The 20,238-nt window shown below is 38.2% G+C and overlaps 1 protein-coding gene across 1 annotated transcript in view; it reads left to right on the top strand.

The window, feature by feature from the left end:
• The window catches only part of TOMM70A (translocase of outer mitochondrial membrane 70 homolog A (S. cerevisiae)), a 51,405-nt gene that overhangs the window by 12,794 nt on the left and 18,373 nt on the right, over window positions 1-20,238 (top strand). The window contains exons 2-4 of the mRNA XM_006868611.1: window positions 10,625-10,798; window positions 14,059-14,185; window positions 15,931-16,040. Of these exons, the coding sequence (XP_006868673.1) occupies window positions 10,625-10,798; window positions 14,059-14,185; window positions 15,931-16,040 (411 nt within the window). The remainder of the gene's footprint in view (window positions 1-10,624; window positions 10,799-14,058; window positions 14,186-15,930; window positions 16,041-20,238) is intronic.

Raw genomic sequence — 20,238 nt, 5'->3', positions numbered from 1 at the left:
GTGAGCCTTCCAACCTTCTAAGTATTCCTTTATATGTGGTTCAGAGTTCTGGGACCATCCCCTGAGCCTGCTTGGTCAGGTGTTCTGTGTTGTTGCTGGCAGAGCTCTTTGCTACACGTCCACCCGATCCGCCATCTTGTTTGTTCTCTAGAACTTTCGTTTTTGTGGACTGTGTATATCAGCTGAATGTGGTGCCCTCTGAGACTGTGATCCTAAGCCTGCAGGTCCAGCAATTTGTTGCTGCAAGATGTTTGGTAATGTCTAAGAAATTCCCATCGTTTTGTCCACCACATTTATAAGTGGGTTTGTAGTAAAATAGCTTGTGTCAAGCATTTTTACATTGTGGGTGTACTCCCACTCTCCCTCTTCTACCCATTCAGCCTGTATCTGTCCATGTATTTTCTAGTAGACTATTTTAAAAAACACTTTGTGTGATGTCAGAGTCAGAAGTTAGTATCTGTTCTTAATTCATCTCAATAACAGTACAAAGTTTAAATTTATAGGAATACCTCATTTTATTGATTCTGGCAAGCCTGTGGTCCAGCAAGTCTATCGACACCAATTTTCTAATAGTATGTGCTTGTTAGTTTCATGTCTCTGTAACACAGTTTGGCAACTCCCAACAATATTTCAAACTTTTTCATAATGCACACTTAATAGACTATGTTGTTGTTGTTAAGTGCCATCGATTTGTTTCCAACCCATAGCGACCCTGTATAGGATTTCTGAGAAGCAAAGTAAGCTTGAACCACTGACCTTGCATTTCAGATCATCCTTGAAGTCCAGCGTTTTAATCCACAGCACCTCCTCAGGACTCCTAATAGACCTGGTGGTGGTGATTTGTGCCATGGAGTCGGTTTCCATTCATAGTTGACCCTGTATAGAGTTTCTGAGGCTGTAAATCTTTATGGGAGCAAAAAGCCTCATCTTTCTCCCGCAAAACCACTGGTAGTTTTGAACTTCTGACCTTGAGATTAGTAGCCTGACTCTTAACCACTTGTTGTTAAGTACCGTGGAGTCAGTTCCAACTCATAGTGACCCTGCACAGGGTTTCTTGGGCTGTAAATCTTTACGGGAGCTGAAAGCCTCATCTTTCTCCTGCCGAACCGCTGGTAGTTTGAAACTGCTGACCTTGAGGTTAGCAGCCCGATTCATAACCACTGTGCTACCTGAGCTAGTACATTGTAAACATAACATATGCACTGTTTTTGTTTTTAAGTACTGTTGAGTTGGCTCCTACTCGTAGCAACTCTACACAACAGAATGAGACGCTGCCTGGTACTGCACCATTCTCAAAATTGTTATGCCTAAGCACATTGCTGCTGCCACTGTGCCAGTTCATCTTATTGGAGGTTGTCTTTTTGGCTAAACCTCCACTTTATCAAGCATAATGTCCTTCTCCAGGAACTGGTCCCTCCAAATAATATTTCTAAAGTATGAAAGACAAAATCTTGCCACCCTGACTTCTAAAGAACATTCTGGCTGTACTTCTTTCAACATAGATTTGTTTGTTATTCTGGCTGCCCATGGAACTTTCAACATTCCTTTCCAGTTACCATAACGCAAATGAATTCTTCTACAGTCTTCTTATTCATTGTCCAACTTTCCCTATATGTGATGCTACTGAAAATACCATGGCTTGGGTGAGGCACACCTTAGTCCTAAAAATGGTGTCTTTGTACATGAACATTTTAAAGACATCTGTAGCAGATTTGCCTCATGCAGTATGTCTTTTGATTTCTTGACTGGTACTTCCATGAATGTTGATAGTGGATCCAAGGAAAATGAAATCTTTGATAACTTGAATCTTTTCTCCATTTTATCATGATGTTATTTATTTGTCCACTGGTGAGGATTTTTGTTTTCTTTACATTGAGATACAATACATACTGAAGACTGTGGCCTTTGATCTTCATCCAGTAAGTATTAAAGTCTTTATCACTTTCAATAAGCGAGGTTGTTTCATATGCATATTGAATAAGTATGGTGAAAGAATACAGCCCTGACATACACCTTTCCTGATTTTAAACCATTAGTATCCCTTGGTTCTGTCCAAACAACTGCCTCTTGATCTTTGTGCAAGTTTCTTGTGAGCACAGTCAAGTGTTCTGAAATACCCATGTTTCACAATGTTATCTATAGTTTGTCATGAACCACACAGTTGAAAGCCTTTGCATAATCAGTAAAGCACAAGTTTTCTGGTATTCTCTGCTTTCAGCCAAGGTCCATTTAACGTCAGCAATAATATCTCCTACATCCTCTTCTGAATCCAGTTTTAATTTCTGGCAGTTCACTGTTGATATACTTTTGCAGCCATTTTTGAAATATTCTTCAAAATTTTACTTGCATGGGCTATTAATGATACTGTTGGATGATTTCTGCATTTTGTTGGGTCACTTTTTGCAGTGGCACAAATATGGATCTCTCCCAGTCATTTGGCTAGGTAGTTGATCTTTTCTTTCTTTCCTGTCTCTGTAATGACCTTTTGCTTTCTTCCTGCATGATATTCTTGATGTCATCCCACAGCTCTTCTGGATATCTAATGCATCAAATCTATCTCTAGCTCAGGTGGGATAAGTTCACGTTCATATTTTGGCTCTGGTGGACTTCTTTTAATTTTCTTCAGATTCTGCCTGAATTTGCATATGAGTAGTTGGTGGTTTGTTCCACAGTTGGCCCCTGGCCTTGTTTTAGTTGATGATACTGAGCTTTTCTACTGTCTCCTCCCACAGATTTAGTCAGTTTGATTCTTGTGTATTCCATCTAGTATATAGTCCCCTTTTGTATATCCATATTTTATATTGTTTTATAAAAGGTATGCAGTGGCTGTAGAGGTTAAGCAGTGGATTCTGAATCACAACACCGGCAGTTCAAGCCAACCAGCCACACAATTGAAGAAAGAAAGTCTTTGTGCTCCTGCAAAGATTTACAGCCTCAGAAACCCTGCACAGGGTCACTATTACCATACTTCACAACAACACTCTGAATTAATGATAAGGTTTTAGAGTGAGTTTAACTTCATTCACAATCACATTTTTAGTGTATTTCATCATAAAGTATAAATAGTGTGATACTTGTTGAGAGCCTTTGAGTAGGTTCTGACTCATGGTGACCCTGTATAGGGTTTCTAGGGAGTGGCTGGTGGGTTTGAACCACCGACCTTGTGTTCAGACTGACCTTTCAGTCCAGTGCATTGTTCTGTGGTGCCACACAGGACTCCAGTATGATGATTAAACATCTTTAATCATTTAACCAAACAGAAAGTGGATGCTGTATATCAGTAGCATGTGTACTGATTTATTCATATCAATACAGCAGAGCCTTTATTGTGGAAAAAACAAAATTTTGCATTGTGTTTCAGGTGTAGACACTGTTACATGCATTTTTTTCAAAAATCTTGATGGTAGTGAGCAGATTGACCTATTTCTCAAATGCCAAAGATTTTCTTAAGTCTCTCATGGAACTGTAGACAAGATAGCTTAGTAGCACTGGACTGAAAGAAGACATACAAGACTACTGTAAATTCATTTTAATTTGACATGTCTAAATTTAATAACATTGTCTCATACACCGCAGACTTTCTTCAAAAGCCAAGGCCTGATTTGCAACAATTCAGATGGGTAAATGTAGAGTCCAGAGTAAAACTATTTAGCAACATGAGAATCCTTACTGCTTTACAATTAGTGGCAAATGTGGTAGAAATGAAGCAGCAGCATAAATCAAGCCTATAATCTGACTTGGAACTATTCTCTGACAACCTCATTAGATAATAAAGTAAATATGTTCTTTGCTTTAAAAAAGAAAAGTATTTGCAATGAATAAGTCATTGGTCTTGCACAATTCTGTTGTACAATGTCCAATCCAGCATGATTTCTATTACCAAGGTGTTTTCCAGCTACTGATCCTTCCTTTTTGTTTCCAGTCTTTGCATTACAATCATTCCAATTCCACATGCTGGGAAACTAAAAACTTGTTTTATTGCAATATTCACTTTATTGTGGTCTGGAATCAAATGTACAATATCTTCAAGTTATGCCCATATGCTTATATATTATATTGGTGGTGGTTGTGTGCCATGGAATCAATTCTAACTCATAGCAACCTTCTGAGGCTGTAACTATTTACAGGAGCATAAAGCCACATCTTTTTCTCACGGAACAGACTCATGGAAATTGAATACATAGTACCTTTGTAAAGATAATGAAAATGCTCACAACTGAACCAATAAATAACACCATGATACATGAAGAAAAGATTGAAGTTGTCAAAGACTTCATTTTGTTTCTTGGGTCCACATAGAAATTTGTCTTGGGCGGATTTTGAGTTTGAGTCTCTTTCTTTTTTTCTTGTGAAGTTAGAGGAAGTCAGACATGAGCATCGAGAAGCTAAAGCGAATCCAAGAAATGAGGAGGTAAAAGAGCTGAACAGATAATTTCAAAAGGGCAGCTTGAGAAGACAAAGTAAAATATTATAATGAAATGTGCAAAGACATGGAGTTAAGAAACCAAAAAGAGAAGAACACACTCAGCATTTCTTAAGTTGAAAGGACTGGGAAAAAAAATTAAAGCTTTTAGAAATTTTGAAAAGGAGTCTATCTGCAAAATGAAGTCCTGGTGTGACACTGCAGGATAGTGTGCTGGACTGCAAGGTCAGTTTGAACCACAGGGTCAGTGGTTCAAACCCACCACCAGCTCCTTGGAAACCCTATACAGGGTGGCTATGGGTTGGAACTGATTTCGATAGCACTTAACAACAACAACATGGGCAAGATATTGAATGGTGCGGTAAGCATCAAAAGAAAATGGAAGAAATGCACAGTCACTGTACCAAAAAGAAATGATTGATGTTCATCCATTTCAAGAGGTAGCATATGATCAAGAACCAATGATACTAAAGAAAGAAGCCGAAGCTGCACTGAAGTTATTGGCAAAAAATAAGATACCAGGAATTGACGAAATACAAATTGAAATCCCTACCTAGAAAAGTGGCAGCAGCAGAGACGGTGACAGATGGCTACATTGAGCAGCTTGTAGGCATCTAAGCCTATGGTCTGAGTAAAGCTGAGTGCTTACGGGCAGGAGACCGTCTTGCAGAATGTGCCCTTTGGACAGACTAAAGAAGCTTCTTAACACTTGCCCAGGCAGGGCAAAGACTGAGAAGCGACGTGACTGAGAGGCCAAAGACAAAGTGAGGCATGCCTGTGTATGGCAGCCAAGAGGCATTCCTTACTGGAGAACTGCTGCGTCCTGAGTTGTACCCTGTTCACTTCCCTAATAAACCCCATAATCGTGAGTATGGTCCTTGTTGCCATTGCAATTAATTACCAAATCCAGATGTGAAGCAGAGATTGCTGTGGGAGGAATGGTTTGTATCGAATAGGGTGGTGGGAGGAGACATGTCTGACCTCCACTTCATAGGAATTTGTCTTAGGCTGATTTTGAGTTTGATTCTCTTTCATCCTTGTGAAGTTCAGAGAAAGTCAGACATGACCTCCACATGGTTTTTGCAGCACCTAACAACAACAACATGCATTAAACATTTGCACTACTTTTTTAGTGGTTGTTGTTGTTGTTGTTAAGTGCCATCGAGTGGTTAGGAAGTTTATATTCAGTGATAAGTTGTATTTTCTATAATATTTCTTATTATACTATAGAAAAATGGTGTGATAAAGAACCTTGTCAAAGACTACAACCCTCAGTGGTGATAGGACATCAGTGTAAGGGAAATAAAAATTCCCACAACTGGACAAATAACATCATGGTAAGTGGAGAAAAGATTGAAGTTGTGAAAGACTTGATTTTGCTTCAGTCAGCAATACTCAGGAAGCAGTAAATCAGACGACATTAGATACTGCATTAGGCAAACTGCTGCACAAGTCCTTTTTAAAGTGCTCAAGAGCAATGATGTCAGTTTGAGGACTGAGGTACACCTGACCCAAACCATGGTATTTTTTTATTGCCTCATATGCATGTGAAAGTTGGACAATGAATAAAGAAGACTTGATAAGAATCTGTGTATTGAATTATGGTATTTGAGAAGCATATTAAAAGTACCTTGAACTACCAGAAGAATAAGCAAATCTGTCTTGGAAGAAGTACAGCCAGAGTTCCTTAGAAGTGATGGTGTGAGACTTCCTTTGTCTCTTTCTTTGTCTAGAGAGATCAGTACCTGTAGAAGTACATCATGCTTGGGAAAGTGGAGGGTCAGTGAAAAAGAGGAAGATCCCCAATGAATGGATTGATACAGTGGCAGCAACAATGGGTTCAAAGATAATTTTCAGTTTGATTTGGGTACCTCTTTTATGGTATTGATTTTCCTTCGTGTTAACAGTGCTTGATTCTGTGGTCTCTTGGAAGACAGAGACAAGTATTCTGTTACTTGCCTCTTGGGTATAGGGGATCCTCACTTTGGATATCACAGCCTGTTTGGAATCATTCCAGTCTGGGAGCAGACATGTCTGCAGACTTGCCTCTAGTAGAATGGAAGGTTCACTGAGATTGCTTCAAGTGCAGTTGTTCCCTCCCCATAGGCCAAAGCTGCATAAAGACTTTCAGGTCTCCTTTTTATGTGGGGTTTTCTACCAAAACTTTTCTTTGTCAATTTAGTCCTGACTGACTTTTATCCTTAAAAGATATTTCAGGGTGGTTATTTAATTTATATTTCTAGGTTTCAGAAGATTATGGCTATTGACAAATGGAAATTTTATATTCCTCTGGGAATTATTTGTGTTTTTCATGGTCCTTCTCATCCTCCCACACCCCAGTTTTAAAACATACATGTTCCTTGTTGACTTGCTATCCTAGATTAACTGTAATATTCTGAACATACATCATAAAGAGTTTCTTACAAATCTTAATTTGTACACTTGTGCACTGCAGGATAATACATTGGACTGCAAGGTCGGTTTGAACCTCAAGGTTTGCAATTCAAACCCATCAGCCACTCATCAGAAACCCTATACAGGGTTGCTATGAGTTGGAACTGTTAAGCAGCACTTAACAACAATGTACATACAAAAAATTAACTATAACTATAGTTAGAAGAAGGGAGCAAAAGTTAAACCCTATACACAGGGTCGCTAATGGGTCAGAACCGACTCGACGGCACTTAACAACAATAATACCTGGCAGTCTGGTATGTTTGATGGTCTTTGCCAACATCATAATTCAAAGGCATCAATTCTTCATTTTTAATTGTCCAACTTTCTTATGCATATGGGGTAATTGCAAATACCGTAACTTAGGTCAAGTGCACCTTAGTCTTCTAAGGGATGTCTTTGCTTTGTTTTAACACTTTAAAGCAGATTTACCCAATCCAATACATCGCTTGATTTGATTGTGGATCCAAGCAAAATGAAATCCTTCATAACTTCAATGTTTCTCCATTTATCACAATGTTTATTGGTCCATTTGCAAAGATTATTGTTTTCCTTTTATTGAGGTGTAATCCATACTGAAGGCTGTAGTCTTTGAGCTTCATTAAGTAAGTGCTTCAAGGATCCATCTATTGTGTACACTCATCACAATGTTCAGTGGTGTTAGTTAGGCACCGTTTTCAGTCTGGTCTCAAGATAACGGAAGCAGTGGTTTGTGGAGATCATTAGTCTCATAGTCTGGTTCCATTTCTGATTATTATTGTATCTTAGATGGCTAATGTATACATTTAAAGATCCTACATGATACTCAACCATACTGGGATGTAGAATATAAAGGGCAAGAACTATATTATATGGCTTGCTTTTTGCAATTTGCAAAAAATAACCTCTAACTGGAATCCCTAACTAAGTATTTTGCTGGGATAATTTTTACATCAGTACTTAGCAGTGAACATAGGGGAACACACAGTGGTAAGTTATTTTATGTAGGAGGAGGGAAAAAAGAAAGAATGTTGCTACCTTTTAACATTGTCACAACTTTAAGGCCAAGTACTGGGGTGGGGGTGGGGGTGGGGGTTAATGCACCAGGCTGCAAAGCCATTTGAATTGCAAGGTTAGTGGTTCAATCTCACCAGCTGCTCCTCAGAAAACCCTATTCGGGGTTGCTATGGGTCAGAATCAACTTGATGGCACTTAACAACAACAACAATGAATATCACCAGCACTCTTGCTAGTCGTTTTTCACCAAAAGTTGTATACCTAATGAGTGCTAAGCAAGAACATTTTTATAACTACATAGAAGTTCTGAATTCTAAGAATTGTTAAATGCCATCGAGTCAGTTCCTACTCATAGTTGCCCCATATAGGGGCTGTTCCTGCAGCACCACACCAGGTGTCCGAACTCTGAGAATAGAGGACCTTAAAAACAGGGTAATCCATTTACTTGCAAAGGAATAAAAATCAGCCATCTAGTTAGCAACATGTATTTTCTCCATTTTGTGATTCAGCCTTTCTAAATTTTTGTAAATTTTATTTTGGCAATCATTTTTATTCTCTAAGACCTTTTAATTTGCTCCCTTTAAGTCATCCCCTGTTCTTTTATTATGGATTTAATATCCTTTTGTATCTCTTGTTGTTATCGTTATGTGCTGTGGAGCGGACCCTGCACAGGGTTTCCGAGGCTGTAAATCGTTACAGGAGCAGATAGCCTCTTTCTCCTGCAGAACAGCTGTTAGCTTCAAACTGCCAACCTTGAGGTTAGCAGCCCGATTTGTAACCACTACACTACCAGAGCGCCTTATGTATCTCTTGTAGGTTACTAGTGATTTAAATAGTCTCTTTTGTTTCTTTTATTGCTGATGAATGTATTTCTTTTCATTGCAATTTTCCGCTAACTTTTTGAAGCCCCAGGCCCTTCTGTTGTGTGCTATCAAGTCGATTCCAACTCACATTATAACTGCCCCATAGAATTTCCAAGGTTGCATTCTTTATGGGGGCAGAGCATTTACAAGGTCTTTTTTCTGTTGTGCCATTGATGAATTCATACCACCAACCTTTTTGTTAGCAGCTGAGCACTTATCCACTGTGGTACCAGCGGTCCTTACTGGCATAGATAGACATTTTATATATGACAAAAAATAGGAAACGGCGGATGGGTTTTAAGAGAAATTGCAACTGACTGTAAGGGAAGAAATTAAACATTTATGCCTTATATTATGTGCAGAATTGATTTTTTTTTTCTTTTTTATGAAGAGCCACAATTCAGAAATTTTAGAAATTCACGGGTATATTCTAGGGATAGTTAAAACTGGCTTCTAAAAAATTTAAACGTGCATAGCACAAAAATAACCATAAATGAAGTTGATGGATGACAGTAGATTTGGGATAAAAATTGTAATGATGATGGCACAGTGTTTCTACTGTCTATTCTGTACGTTGATAGACATAGAAAAATAAGCAACACATGTAAATAAGAAAGTCAATGTCCAATACAAATTAAAATACATTCAACTCCACTAGTAAGAAAATGTATACTGGAATATTACTCTGTACCACGGTGTCCCAACCTTGGCCTTTGATATTTTGGCATAGAGTATTCTTTATGGTACTGGTCTGGCCTATGGGTATAGCCTCTGGATGACAGTTGTAACCATCAGAAATGTCTCCAGACGTTGTCAGATGTGCTCTTGTTAAGTGCTGTCGAATCGGTTCCAACCCATAGCGACCCTGTTTGTCATTTCCAAGGAGCAACTGGTGAGCTTAAACCGCTGATCTTACAGATCAAACCAACTTCAGTCCAGCGCATTAATCCACAGTGCCATGCCAGAACTCCAGATGCACCCTAGGGCATAAAGTCATCCCTGATTGAGAACCATTGTTTTATACCCACTCTTAGGTGCCATCCAATCCATTTCGACTCATAGTGACCTATTGTGAAAGGGTTTTCTAAACTATAATCTTTTATGGAAGCAGATTATCAAGTATTTTCTCTCTCGGAGCTACCATTGTTGTTAAGTGCCATTTAGTAGGTTCTGACGCCTAGAAAACCTGTATAGGACTATTGAGCAGCTGGTGGATTTGAACTGCTGATCTTGCAGTTAGCAGTCTAGTGCTTATCTTACAGCGCCACACCAGTACCCACTGGGCAGGCTCGAAAATTCCAATCTTTCAGTTAGCTGAGCTCCTTTGTACCCATTGTAAAGTGTTGTTCCAACACAGTGTTTCCAAGGCTATAAATCTTTGTGTGAGCCAATAGCCTCATTTTTCTACTGACAGCAGCTGGTTGGCGCAAGTTTTGTTAGTATTCTACTACTTACCCTATAGAGAGCTCCTGTGCTCCATTATATCCATTAGACTGGCGTTATAGGATAAGCACTGGACTGTGAAGTACAAGGTTGGCAGTTCAAACCCACCAGCTGCTCCTCAGAAACGCTATACAATGTCACTATGAGTAGGAACCAACAAGACCACACTGAACACTTACTGCTGGCAGAAATGGAAGGAAAGTGGTGCTGTAAAGCATTAAAGCCTTTTTAGAAAAGTCTGTTGCTAAAATTAAAAAATAATATAATGACGCAGCTGACACACTATTTAGAATCTGTCCCCGAAGATACTTGTATGGAGCAACTTAATACTCTATAAACAGCCATTCTACACAACCTTCCATATATTTTTCTAGCAGTTTATTAGTCACGTATTTGCATCTGTTCCTGAATATTGGTAAGTAATAATTGTTTCATCTCTTTTCAGAACTCTCTTGATAGAGCCCAAGCAGCCAAGAACAAAGGCAACAAATATTTCAAAGCAGGAAAATACGAACATGCCATTCAGTGTTATACTGAAGCTATCAGTTTGTGTCCTACAGAGAAGAATGTTGACCTTTCCACATTTTATCAGAACAGAGCTGCTGCCTTTGAACAGTTGGTATGTACCTGAAATTGTTTTATTCTGTTCCTTTTGTTTCTGTTTATTTGCTTAAGGTTTCAGTTAATACAGAAAATAAAATTTTCTGGTGACTACCTCCTCAACAGTTTGAAGCAAATTTTTTTCCAAAAGTTTGTGGAAAAATTTATCTTTGAATTCTGTATTCCATGAACTTTTTGAAGCTCCCTCATAAATGATAAAGGGAGGGGGGAAGACCAAAGATGAAATCCTACTATGCATTTATTTATGATTTCTCTTTCATTTGCTAGTATAGGATATTGTGTTTACATATTGGCACATGCAGATCTAGTTCATTCTTTTTATATGTTACTATATATATTAACCATTTTATAGTTGTGTAGTAGAAAACATCACCCTGTTGATTGACATTTGAATTATTCTTAATTTCTTTATTGCATTCATTGTTGCAGTAAATATTTTTGAAATATTTTGCGGGGGAGGAAGCATTTTTTAGGAGTATAACTACAGAATTATAAAGAAATAGCACCAACATCTCCCTGCAATAATATATGAGCATGCTTATTTTCTTATATTCTTGTTGACTTTTTATGACCAATCTTAGTAATTTTTGACATTCTGATAAGAGAAAAACATTCTGTTTTAATTTTAATTTTTTACAATGTTGAATTGAGCAATGTTTTCTGTTTATTGGGCTCTGTATTTTCATTTTATTTGTTCAGTCAAATTTTATTGATTGTCTCATGGAAGGTTACTGTGGTAGGAGCTGGTATAAATATTCAATAAAAGCTTAGGATTCAAAGTTAGCTAAACAATAAACTATTAAATGACAAATTTTGATTAAATGCTTTGGAGAAACAAAGGACTCTTAATGACTGAGTATGGGAATGGTATGCAAGGGAGAGCAGAGGAGAAATACGTGCTACAAATAGAGGAAGTATTGTAATTGTGCAAAGGCATTAAATCGTAAACTCTAAGAAGCATAAAAGTTTCTGGAGCACAAAGAGATGAAATTAGAGGTAGGTAGGGGCCTGACCAGGCAAGGCCTTATGAGGAATGGTAAGGAATTTGGATTTGATTCAAAGTGTAATAGGAAATATCTAAGGATTTTAAGTGGAACAGGATCATTATCTAAGATTGTTCTCATTGTTCTGTCAAGAATATATGAGGGTAAATCAAAAGGTATTGCTACTAGGTTTCCAGTTCTTACAAGCTTGGGTTTATTCTAAATGAAATGTGTTTCAACAGGTCTCTGCAGGAAAGTTCTCTCAATGATACATTTGTCTTAGTCTTCTTAGGGTGCAAAAGAAAAAAGGCTTTTTTTGCAGTAAACATCTTCCCAAATCACTGAAGTGTACGGGAATACTGCCACACATAAAACAGCAGTGTTTAGATGGATCAAGCACTTTTAAGGAAGGTCAGGAAGACATCAAAGATGAGCCAAGAAAGGGAATACCGTCAAACTCAACAGATGAAGAAAACTGGCTATAGCTCAGAAACTGGTAGAAGGCGACCATAGAATTACAATTGATGAAACAACTACTTAACTTGCAATCTCACATGATTCAGAATTTTCTATTTTAAGTGAACATTTTGGCCTCAACATGCTTTTGGCATTGTGGGTGCCAAAAGCGCTGCATGATCAGCTAGCTCAGACAATCTTTTACGCAAAATTGAAATTAATGAAGACAGTTTTATGGGATTCATAATAGGTAGACAAATTTGGATTTAACAATGTGATCTAAAGTTCAAGGCCCATTCAAAAAACAGTGACTTCTGAAGGGGGAGAAATATGCTGGGCCAGCTAAATTCAAGGCAGAGAGGTCAGCCCGGGAAAGTTATGGAGGCTAGGTTAGGATCTCAAAAGGGTAACCTTGATAGATTTTTATTTAAGGAACAGGACTATTATAGGGGACTATTAGGGAGAGATTTTTTGCTTGTTTTCATTTAAAACTGCTTTGGTGAGAAAAAAAAGGCCAGGAAAGTTACACCAAGGAATCTTTTTCTTTCCATCCTGACAGTACAGCTGCTTATTCTTCAAGGGTAGGGCTGTCATATGAGAATTTTGGTGGAAAACCTTACCCTGTCCACCCTACAGCCTTCAGACTTCTTTTTGTTACCCAAACTCAACATTTAAAAGGAACACAATTTGAGTCTCTCAAGGATGCCCAAACTGCTGTGCACAAAGAGTGCACAATTCTTTGGGAAAGGGTTAGAAAGAAGGAAACACCACCTTCAGAATTGTATACACTTTAGGGTTAGAGCATATTTCAGGAAACCATAGCTTCACATTTTGGTATTTTAAATAAAGGTTTCTGTAAATATATAGCAAAACTTTTTGACTTACCCTTGTATTGGAAGAATTCAAGAGTAGACTTAGGGAAATCCAAGTAACAATGTTGTAGCAGTAGCCTGGATGAGACATGAAGGAAAACTGAAGACCAACAAAACTTGCCGTTGCTTTGAATGCAAAGGGTGAAAAAGAAAAGTAATTTTACTAACAGTGGTAGTTGTAGAAGCTAGTGATAATGGGGTGAGACAGCTAAATATAGCTGTCCCATTAGTAGCTAAATTGACAAATGCCTATATATTTAAAAGAATGATCTAGACTAAAAAGATACATTTGGAAATTGTCTAATTTTAGTTATTTATAAATCCAGGGCAGTAGATGTGATCGCCTAGGGAGAGAGATGAGACCTTGAGGAATCCAGCATGTAGAGATCAGGGAGAACTCAGCAAAGGTAATTAAGAAGCAGTCGGTGAGGTAGGTGGAAAACAAATAGTGTGGCAGGCAGGTCTTTGAAGATTGGCAATAAAGAGGGACTGAGAAATGGGGCAATAACGTTAGGGAATAGAATCAAGGGAGAGTGTTTAAAAGTTGGGAAATACCAGCACAAGTGTGATTTTGCTCTAAGGTTGGTTCCGTCAAGAAGCATATTGTTGTAGAGAAGGGATAGCGGGAGGCATGCAGTCCTTAAGGTGGATTCAGATCACAGTGATGAGGAGGGGTCCTTGCTCAGTCATAGCAATAGAGGAGGAAGCATGTAGAATCAGATAGGTTTGTAGATTTGGTGGTAGAAAACACGTGGTTTTTCTTGTCAGTGATATTTAGATGAGTTTGCGTTTTTGTAATTTTGTATATTGGACATTGACTGTGTAGGTGTTGTAATATTTTTCTCTACTATGACTCTTAATTCTCAGCCTGTCAAGTTTGAAAAAGCCATTTCTGTTAAACAGCGCTTCTAATAGTATGATTTTTTTTTTAATGCTTTCAATTATAGCAAAAATGGAAAGAGGTGGCACAAGACTGTACAAAAGCTGTTGAACTTAATCCCAAATATGTGAAAGCGCTCTTTAGACGTGCAAAAGCCCACGAGAAGCTAGACAATAAGAAGGAATGTTTAGAAGGTGAGGATACTGTTGTGTTTACATAAAAAAATTACTGAATACTTTCTAGTCATTGGTAAATTTATATGAAGCTCTGCCTTTTGAGTAATCAATTGTATTTAAATATAGGACTTCTCTCCAATTGAGACTTTGTTTTCCAGTTTAAATTGAGATTACTAAAACTCTTTGTTTCCAACTGTGGGATTAAAAGTGTTTTAATATTTTGAATTTATAAAAGGCCTTTTAAAAAGTTCATGGAAAAATAGAATTGAATGATAATAGTATTTTTCCACCAACTTTTGAAGTCCCCTCATAAATCACATTTTAAATTTGGCATTCAATGAAATGAATTGAAAAAGGAAATTTGAAAAGAGTTTTTAGAAAGTGATAGTTTTTTAGATTCTATTATCAGATAATATCCTGTATAAATATGAATTTATGATGAATCGTTAAGGAAAAACATACATTTTTGGTCCTGGTTACTCAAACATTATTTTATACACAATTGGAAATTAGATTGGAACAAGCATCAAAGTGAATTTGCCCCTTTTAGTATATGCTGTACCTGTCTGCAACCTCTGATTGGCCAAACCTCTGATTGCAGTTAGTATGACTTTAAGTACATTATTGTAGGTAATATGGGGCTAAACTAGAATGTAATTTTCTGACATTCCATTACAAAACTGTTTACTATTACATATTTACATGTGATTTAAAAGCATTAATAAACATCAAATGTAACCATAATTCCTTTCAAAAATAACTTTTTTTTTTTTTTTTAAGGGCAAAGATCCTTTTTTTTTAAAAGATCTGGATTGCCAAATGAATATGATTTAAAGAACACTTTAGAAAATTGAAGGCTTTGTGGTGTCTCCTACTTGGGAGTTGGTAGAAGGAGTAATCTAAGAAGGAGAATCCTATGTTTTGAGCCAGGTCTTGAAGTTATTAACAAATAATTTATAGAAAGGAAGTTGAATGGAATTTTTGAGAAGAGAAATGGGGTGGGAAAAGACATGACTATTGGAACTAGCCAGGCTGTTAGGGAAGCATACCAGCAGATTGACCTAATTGTCAGAACAAGGATGTGGAATTGTGAAAAATTGTTTGAGTTCTTTGAATGAAAGATTCAGAGATAAGGAACCACGAATCTTGAAATTTCAAACTAGTATAGCTTGAGTCAGGTGAGATTTATTTGAGAGGACTATGACAAGGTGGATTTAGAGGCAAGGAATAGCTCTGTGGCCTGTAAAAAAAAAGCCAGACATGAGAGAACCTCAGTATACTCATTCATTCGGCACTTATTGCCCAGAAGAACATATTCCTGGGCTCCTTATTTTATTTGCTGTATAGATAGTATTAGAGCAGGAAGTAGTATCAGAAGTCAAGTACAGTCCCTTCATTGCAGAGGAGGAAAGTGAACCCCAGGGAAATAGAATCTCTTTCTAATCTTTGAACTTGATTTATTGTCATTAATTAAGTGCCATCAGGTTGGTCTCATTGCAACCCTGTATGGTTTCCAAGGAGCATGTGGTAGGTTTGAACTGCTGACCATGTGGTTAGCATCCAGTGCTTAACCTACATCTCCATACCAGGATTCTGAGTTTGGTCATAGTATATATAAAATTGAGAATCAATGTATTGCATGTGAAATTGATAGCCACATAAGGCCATGTATATTTCAGTGGTCACCTTATGCCCATTTGATGCTGCTAGTCATCTTTGCCAATAACTTCATTCTTATATTTGTTTTCTCCCATCGTTTCTAGATGTAACTGCTGTCTGTATTTTAGAAGGGTTCCAAAATCAACAAAGCATGCTGTTAGCTGATAAAGTTCTTAAACTTCTCGGCAAAGAGAAAGCCAAAGAGAAATACAAGGTAAATTAATCTGAGTTGGATAATGGGTGGGATATACATTTTAAAGGGGCATTTGTAAATTATACGGCAGAAATCTGGCTGTAATGTTCATAGTAACAGCTGAAATTAGAACTAAGTTATTAGAATTGAATACTTTTGTTTCCTCTAATACTTGGCTTTTGTGACTTACTTTTTTTTACTAAGAATGTAAACTGTTTTTAGTGCATTATCTAGAAAGCGTTGGAAGAATTTCTTGACATTCATCCAACATTATTGTATTGGATGTCATCACAATGTGGCCTGTGGGCCAAATCCACCTGCTGCCTGGTTTTATAGATAAAGTTTTTCAAGGATGAGTTAAAAATTATCCATACTCTGACTGTAGAATTTATTTTAAACAGCTTTTAGAAAAGACAAATACATTTCTTTCAACATCATCTCCCTGCTTTTCAATACACTTTATCCATCTGTCAACAAGCGTTCATATTCTCTTATTTTAAAAAAATGTTTTAGGCTGAGCTGCAAGCCATGAATGCACTATTGTCTTCACTTCTTCATCAGAAGTGAATCTTTTTCCTCAAAGGGCTACTTGCAGCAGACCAAATAGGTTAAAGTCTGATGGAGCAAGATCAAGAATATAGGCAGGATGCTTTAAAACCTCAAAATGACGTTTTTGCAGACAGTCAACAGGATAGGCAGAGGTGTGCAGACGTACATTGTCATGCAAGATCACAGTGCCTTGGATTGCAGCTCTCTGTATTTAACCTGAAGTTTAGGCTTCAGCTCTTCAGTGAGCATCTCACTGTAATGAGCACTGTTAATTATTGAACCTTTTTCCTGATAGTGTTCCAGTACTGGCCCTTAAGAATACTAGAAAACTATAAGCATCAATTTTCCAGCTGGTGGGTGATTTTTTTTTTTTCCTTCTTAAATGTTTTATTGTGAATTACGTGTTAGTTTACATGGGAGAACATTAGTTTTACATTCATTCTATCGTATATCGTCTCATTGCCATGGTTACAGTCCCCTCCATGCAATCCTTCCCTCGTATCCCCCAGGTCTTCAGCACACAGTCGCTCTCCCTCTCTGGATCTAAAGTCTCCAGATGCTCCATCGCTCCACGTCATCATCTCTGGCTCCATTTCAGGCGTCACTGCTTCTCTGGGTAGGGTCCCGCTCTCTGCTCTTCTCCCTTGATATGGTCCTAGGGACCTCTGCTCCTAGACTGAAAAGTTAATCACTCCCCTCCTTGCTATAAAATGTCTACCTTTACATTTCTGACCCTCACAATCAGTCCTGATAACAATTATTCACTATTGTATCACAAGAGACCCGTCTGCATTTCATTGCATCAGCCCAGCCTAGTCAGATTGAATACTACTCACTGGAGATTCTACCTTCCTCCAGGCCCTCTGGATCTAGGTTCCCTCTTGAAAGCTTGTAAGCCAGTCACTTCTTGCCTTTGTAGCCCCCTGCCCCCCATTTTGGGTAGCCAATGTCCAAGTTGCCCATCCCTGCCTACTCTGTGTGTGGAGGGGAGGGGGTGGGAATGATTCTTGCTGTAAGGACTTGTTCCCTCTTTTGAGCTACTGACTCCATAGGTGTAGGTCAAGTTCATCAAATTGTATGAGAATACTTCTTTTTTTTTCCTCTTCTTTTTACTTCTGGTTGAGCTCTGATCATCCAGTCACTGAAGACAGGATAAGTGGGTATTATCTGCAAGAATACCCTTGTGCATATGCCCTCTCTTCTTATCAGCTGGATGCTTCACTCTTCACTCTAGTCCTCTATGGCTATGTCACTGACTCTGGGCCCAAGAGTCCCCAGGTCTTGCCACACTGCTGGCCAACCAGGTCTTCACCCGGGCTCACAGAAGTCTGTTGAACGTTGTAGGGCTTAGCTCACTGCTTCTTTGCTGTTTTTCCCTCACTTCCCCTTATTGGTGTCGAGCATGGTCAGCAATCACAGCATGTATTCCCATTGATTCTTAGTCTTGGAAGGGGGTTTGCACTGAGGGGACCCGACCACTTGCCTTGATGTTTCCTGGGCAAGCAAGTTGCTTGTTCTTGTAGTAACAGTCGGTCTTCCTATGTTGTTTTATATTTTTCCTGGAGGTCTTTCTTTCAAGAAGTATCTTCTGTCCTTCTAGCCACTCCAGGTTGGTGTGCTTGTCCTTTCAAGTGGGAATTTTCCGACTCTGGAGATCTGGATGTGGTTCGTAAAACTACGCTACCAGAGCTTCTTACACACATGTGCTATATCCTCAATAATTGGTATGGTGTCTGGAATAGAATAAACACATCACAAACAAAACAAAAAGCCTTTGCATTGCTGTGTGTTATTGCGCTGGACTGCAAAGTCCATTTGAACTGCAATGACAGTGGTTCAAGATCACCTATACAGCGTCACTATGGGATGGAATCGACTAAACAGCAGTTTATGATAAATGAACGATGTAACATTGTCTTTAAATTTTTACTTGCATGTGATATTAATGATATGTTGTTCGATTATTTCTACACTCCATTGGGTCACCTCTCTTTGGAATGGACAAACAAAATAAAACCCAAGGGCACATTCTAAAAACCTGCCTCCTGGCCGCCGGCACACAGCCTTTCTCTTTCCATGAGTCTAGAGTCCTCAGCTGCACTATCTCTCCATGTCATCATATCTGCCTCCATCTCTGTTGTCGCTTCTTCTCTGGTTAGTGTACCACATTCTCCCTTGATGGTGTTAGGGTCCTCTGTTTTGGAATGTAAGATTTACTACTCCCCATTTGGTGTTACAAAACTTCTACCTTTACAGTTGGTGATAATCACGATTAGTCATGATAACAATTACTAACTATTAAATCATAAGAACTTTATTCCCATCTCCTTTCACACATCTGTCTAGATACGATGAAAACTATTCAGTGAGGATTCTATCTTGCTCCGCATACTCTGAAACTCCCTCTTGAAAGCTTATAAGCCAGCCACTGTGTACCTTTATAGCTCTCCTCCCCTCCCCATTTTAGGTAGCTAATGTCTAAGCTGCCCATCCTTATCAACCCTCTACAGAGAGGATAGGTTTGATCCTTGATGTGAAGACTCCTTCCCTCTCAGCTGGTATTTTGAGCTACTACATCCATAAGTTTAGGTTAAGTTCATTAAATTTTAGCAATTTACACTTGTTTCCTTTATCGAATTTCTTGATCTTCCTCTAGTCGAGTGACTTCTGATCATCAAGCCATTGAAGCTATGTCAAATGGGTACTATCTACAAGTTTGGGTGTTCTTTCATGTCTTCTTAATGACCTTTTGTTTTCTTTCTGTATGATGTTCTTGGCGAAAATTCTATTACATGATCTCCAATGTCATTTCTGTCACCAAGGCCTTATCTTCCAACTACTGAGTCTTCTTTGTTTCCAACCTTCCCGGAGAATCTTTCAGTAACGAAAGTCGAGGTTTGAATTTTTTCTTCAGTTCCCCCTGCTTGAGAAATGCTGAGCATGTTCTTCCTTTTTGGTTTTCTGATGCCAAATCTTTGCACATTTTGTTTTAATATTTGGCTTTATCTTCTCAAACTGATCTTTGAAATTTTCTGTTCAGGTCTTGGAACTCCTCATTTCTTCCATTAGCATCTCTGCTGTAAGCAAGTTTCATTGTCTCTCTCTTCTGACATCCATTTTGACCTTTTCCTTCTTTCTTGTCTTCTCAGTGACCTTTTGCTTTCTTTTTGTATGATGTTCTTGATGTCATCCCACAACTCTTCTGGTCTTCAGTCTTTAGTGTTTAATGTATCAAATCTGTTCTTCAGATGATCTCTAAATTCAGGTGGGATATATTCAAGGTCATATTTTGGCTCTCGTGGACTTGTTTTCATTTTCTTCAGCGTCAGTTTGAATTTGTTTATGAATAATTGATGGTCTGTTCCACAATCTGCCCCTGGACTTGCTTTCTCTGATGATATGGAGCTTTTTTCCATTGTCTCTTTCCGCAGATGTAGTCATTTTGATTTCTGTATATTCCATCTGGTGAGGTTCATGTGTATAGTCGTCTCTTTTGCTGTCTAAAGAAGATATTTGAAAAGAACAAATCATTGGTTTTGCAGATTTCTGTCAGCATCATTTCTATCCCCAAGGCCATATTTTCCAACTACTGATCCTTCATCTTTGCTCCCAACCTTTCCATTCCAATCACCAGTAATGATCAATACATCTTGATTGCATGTTTGATCAA

This window comes from Chrysochloris asiatica, unplaced genomic scaffold, assembly GCF_000296735.1.
Source record: "Chrysochloris asiatica unplaced genomic scaffold, ChrAsi1.0 scaffold00120, whole genome shotgun sequence".
Taxonomy (NCBI): Eukaryota; Metazoa; Chordata; class Mammalia; order Afrosoricida; family Chrysochloridae; genus Chrysochloris; species Chrysochloris asiatica.
The sequence above is the reverse complement of the archived record's forward strand: the minus strand, read 5'-3'. Positions and strand labels throughout refer to the sequence as shown.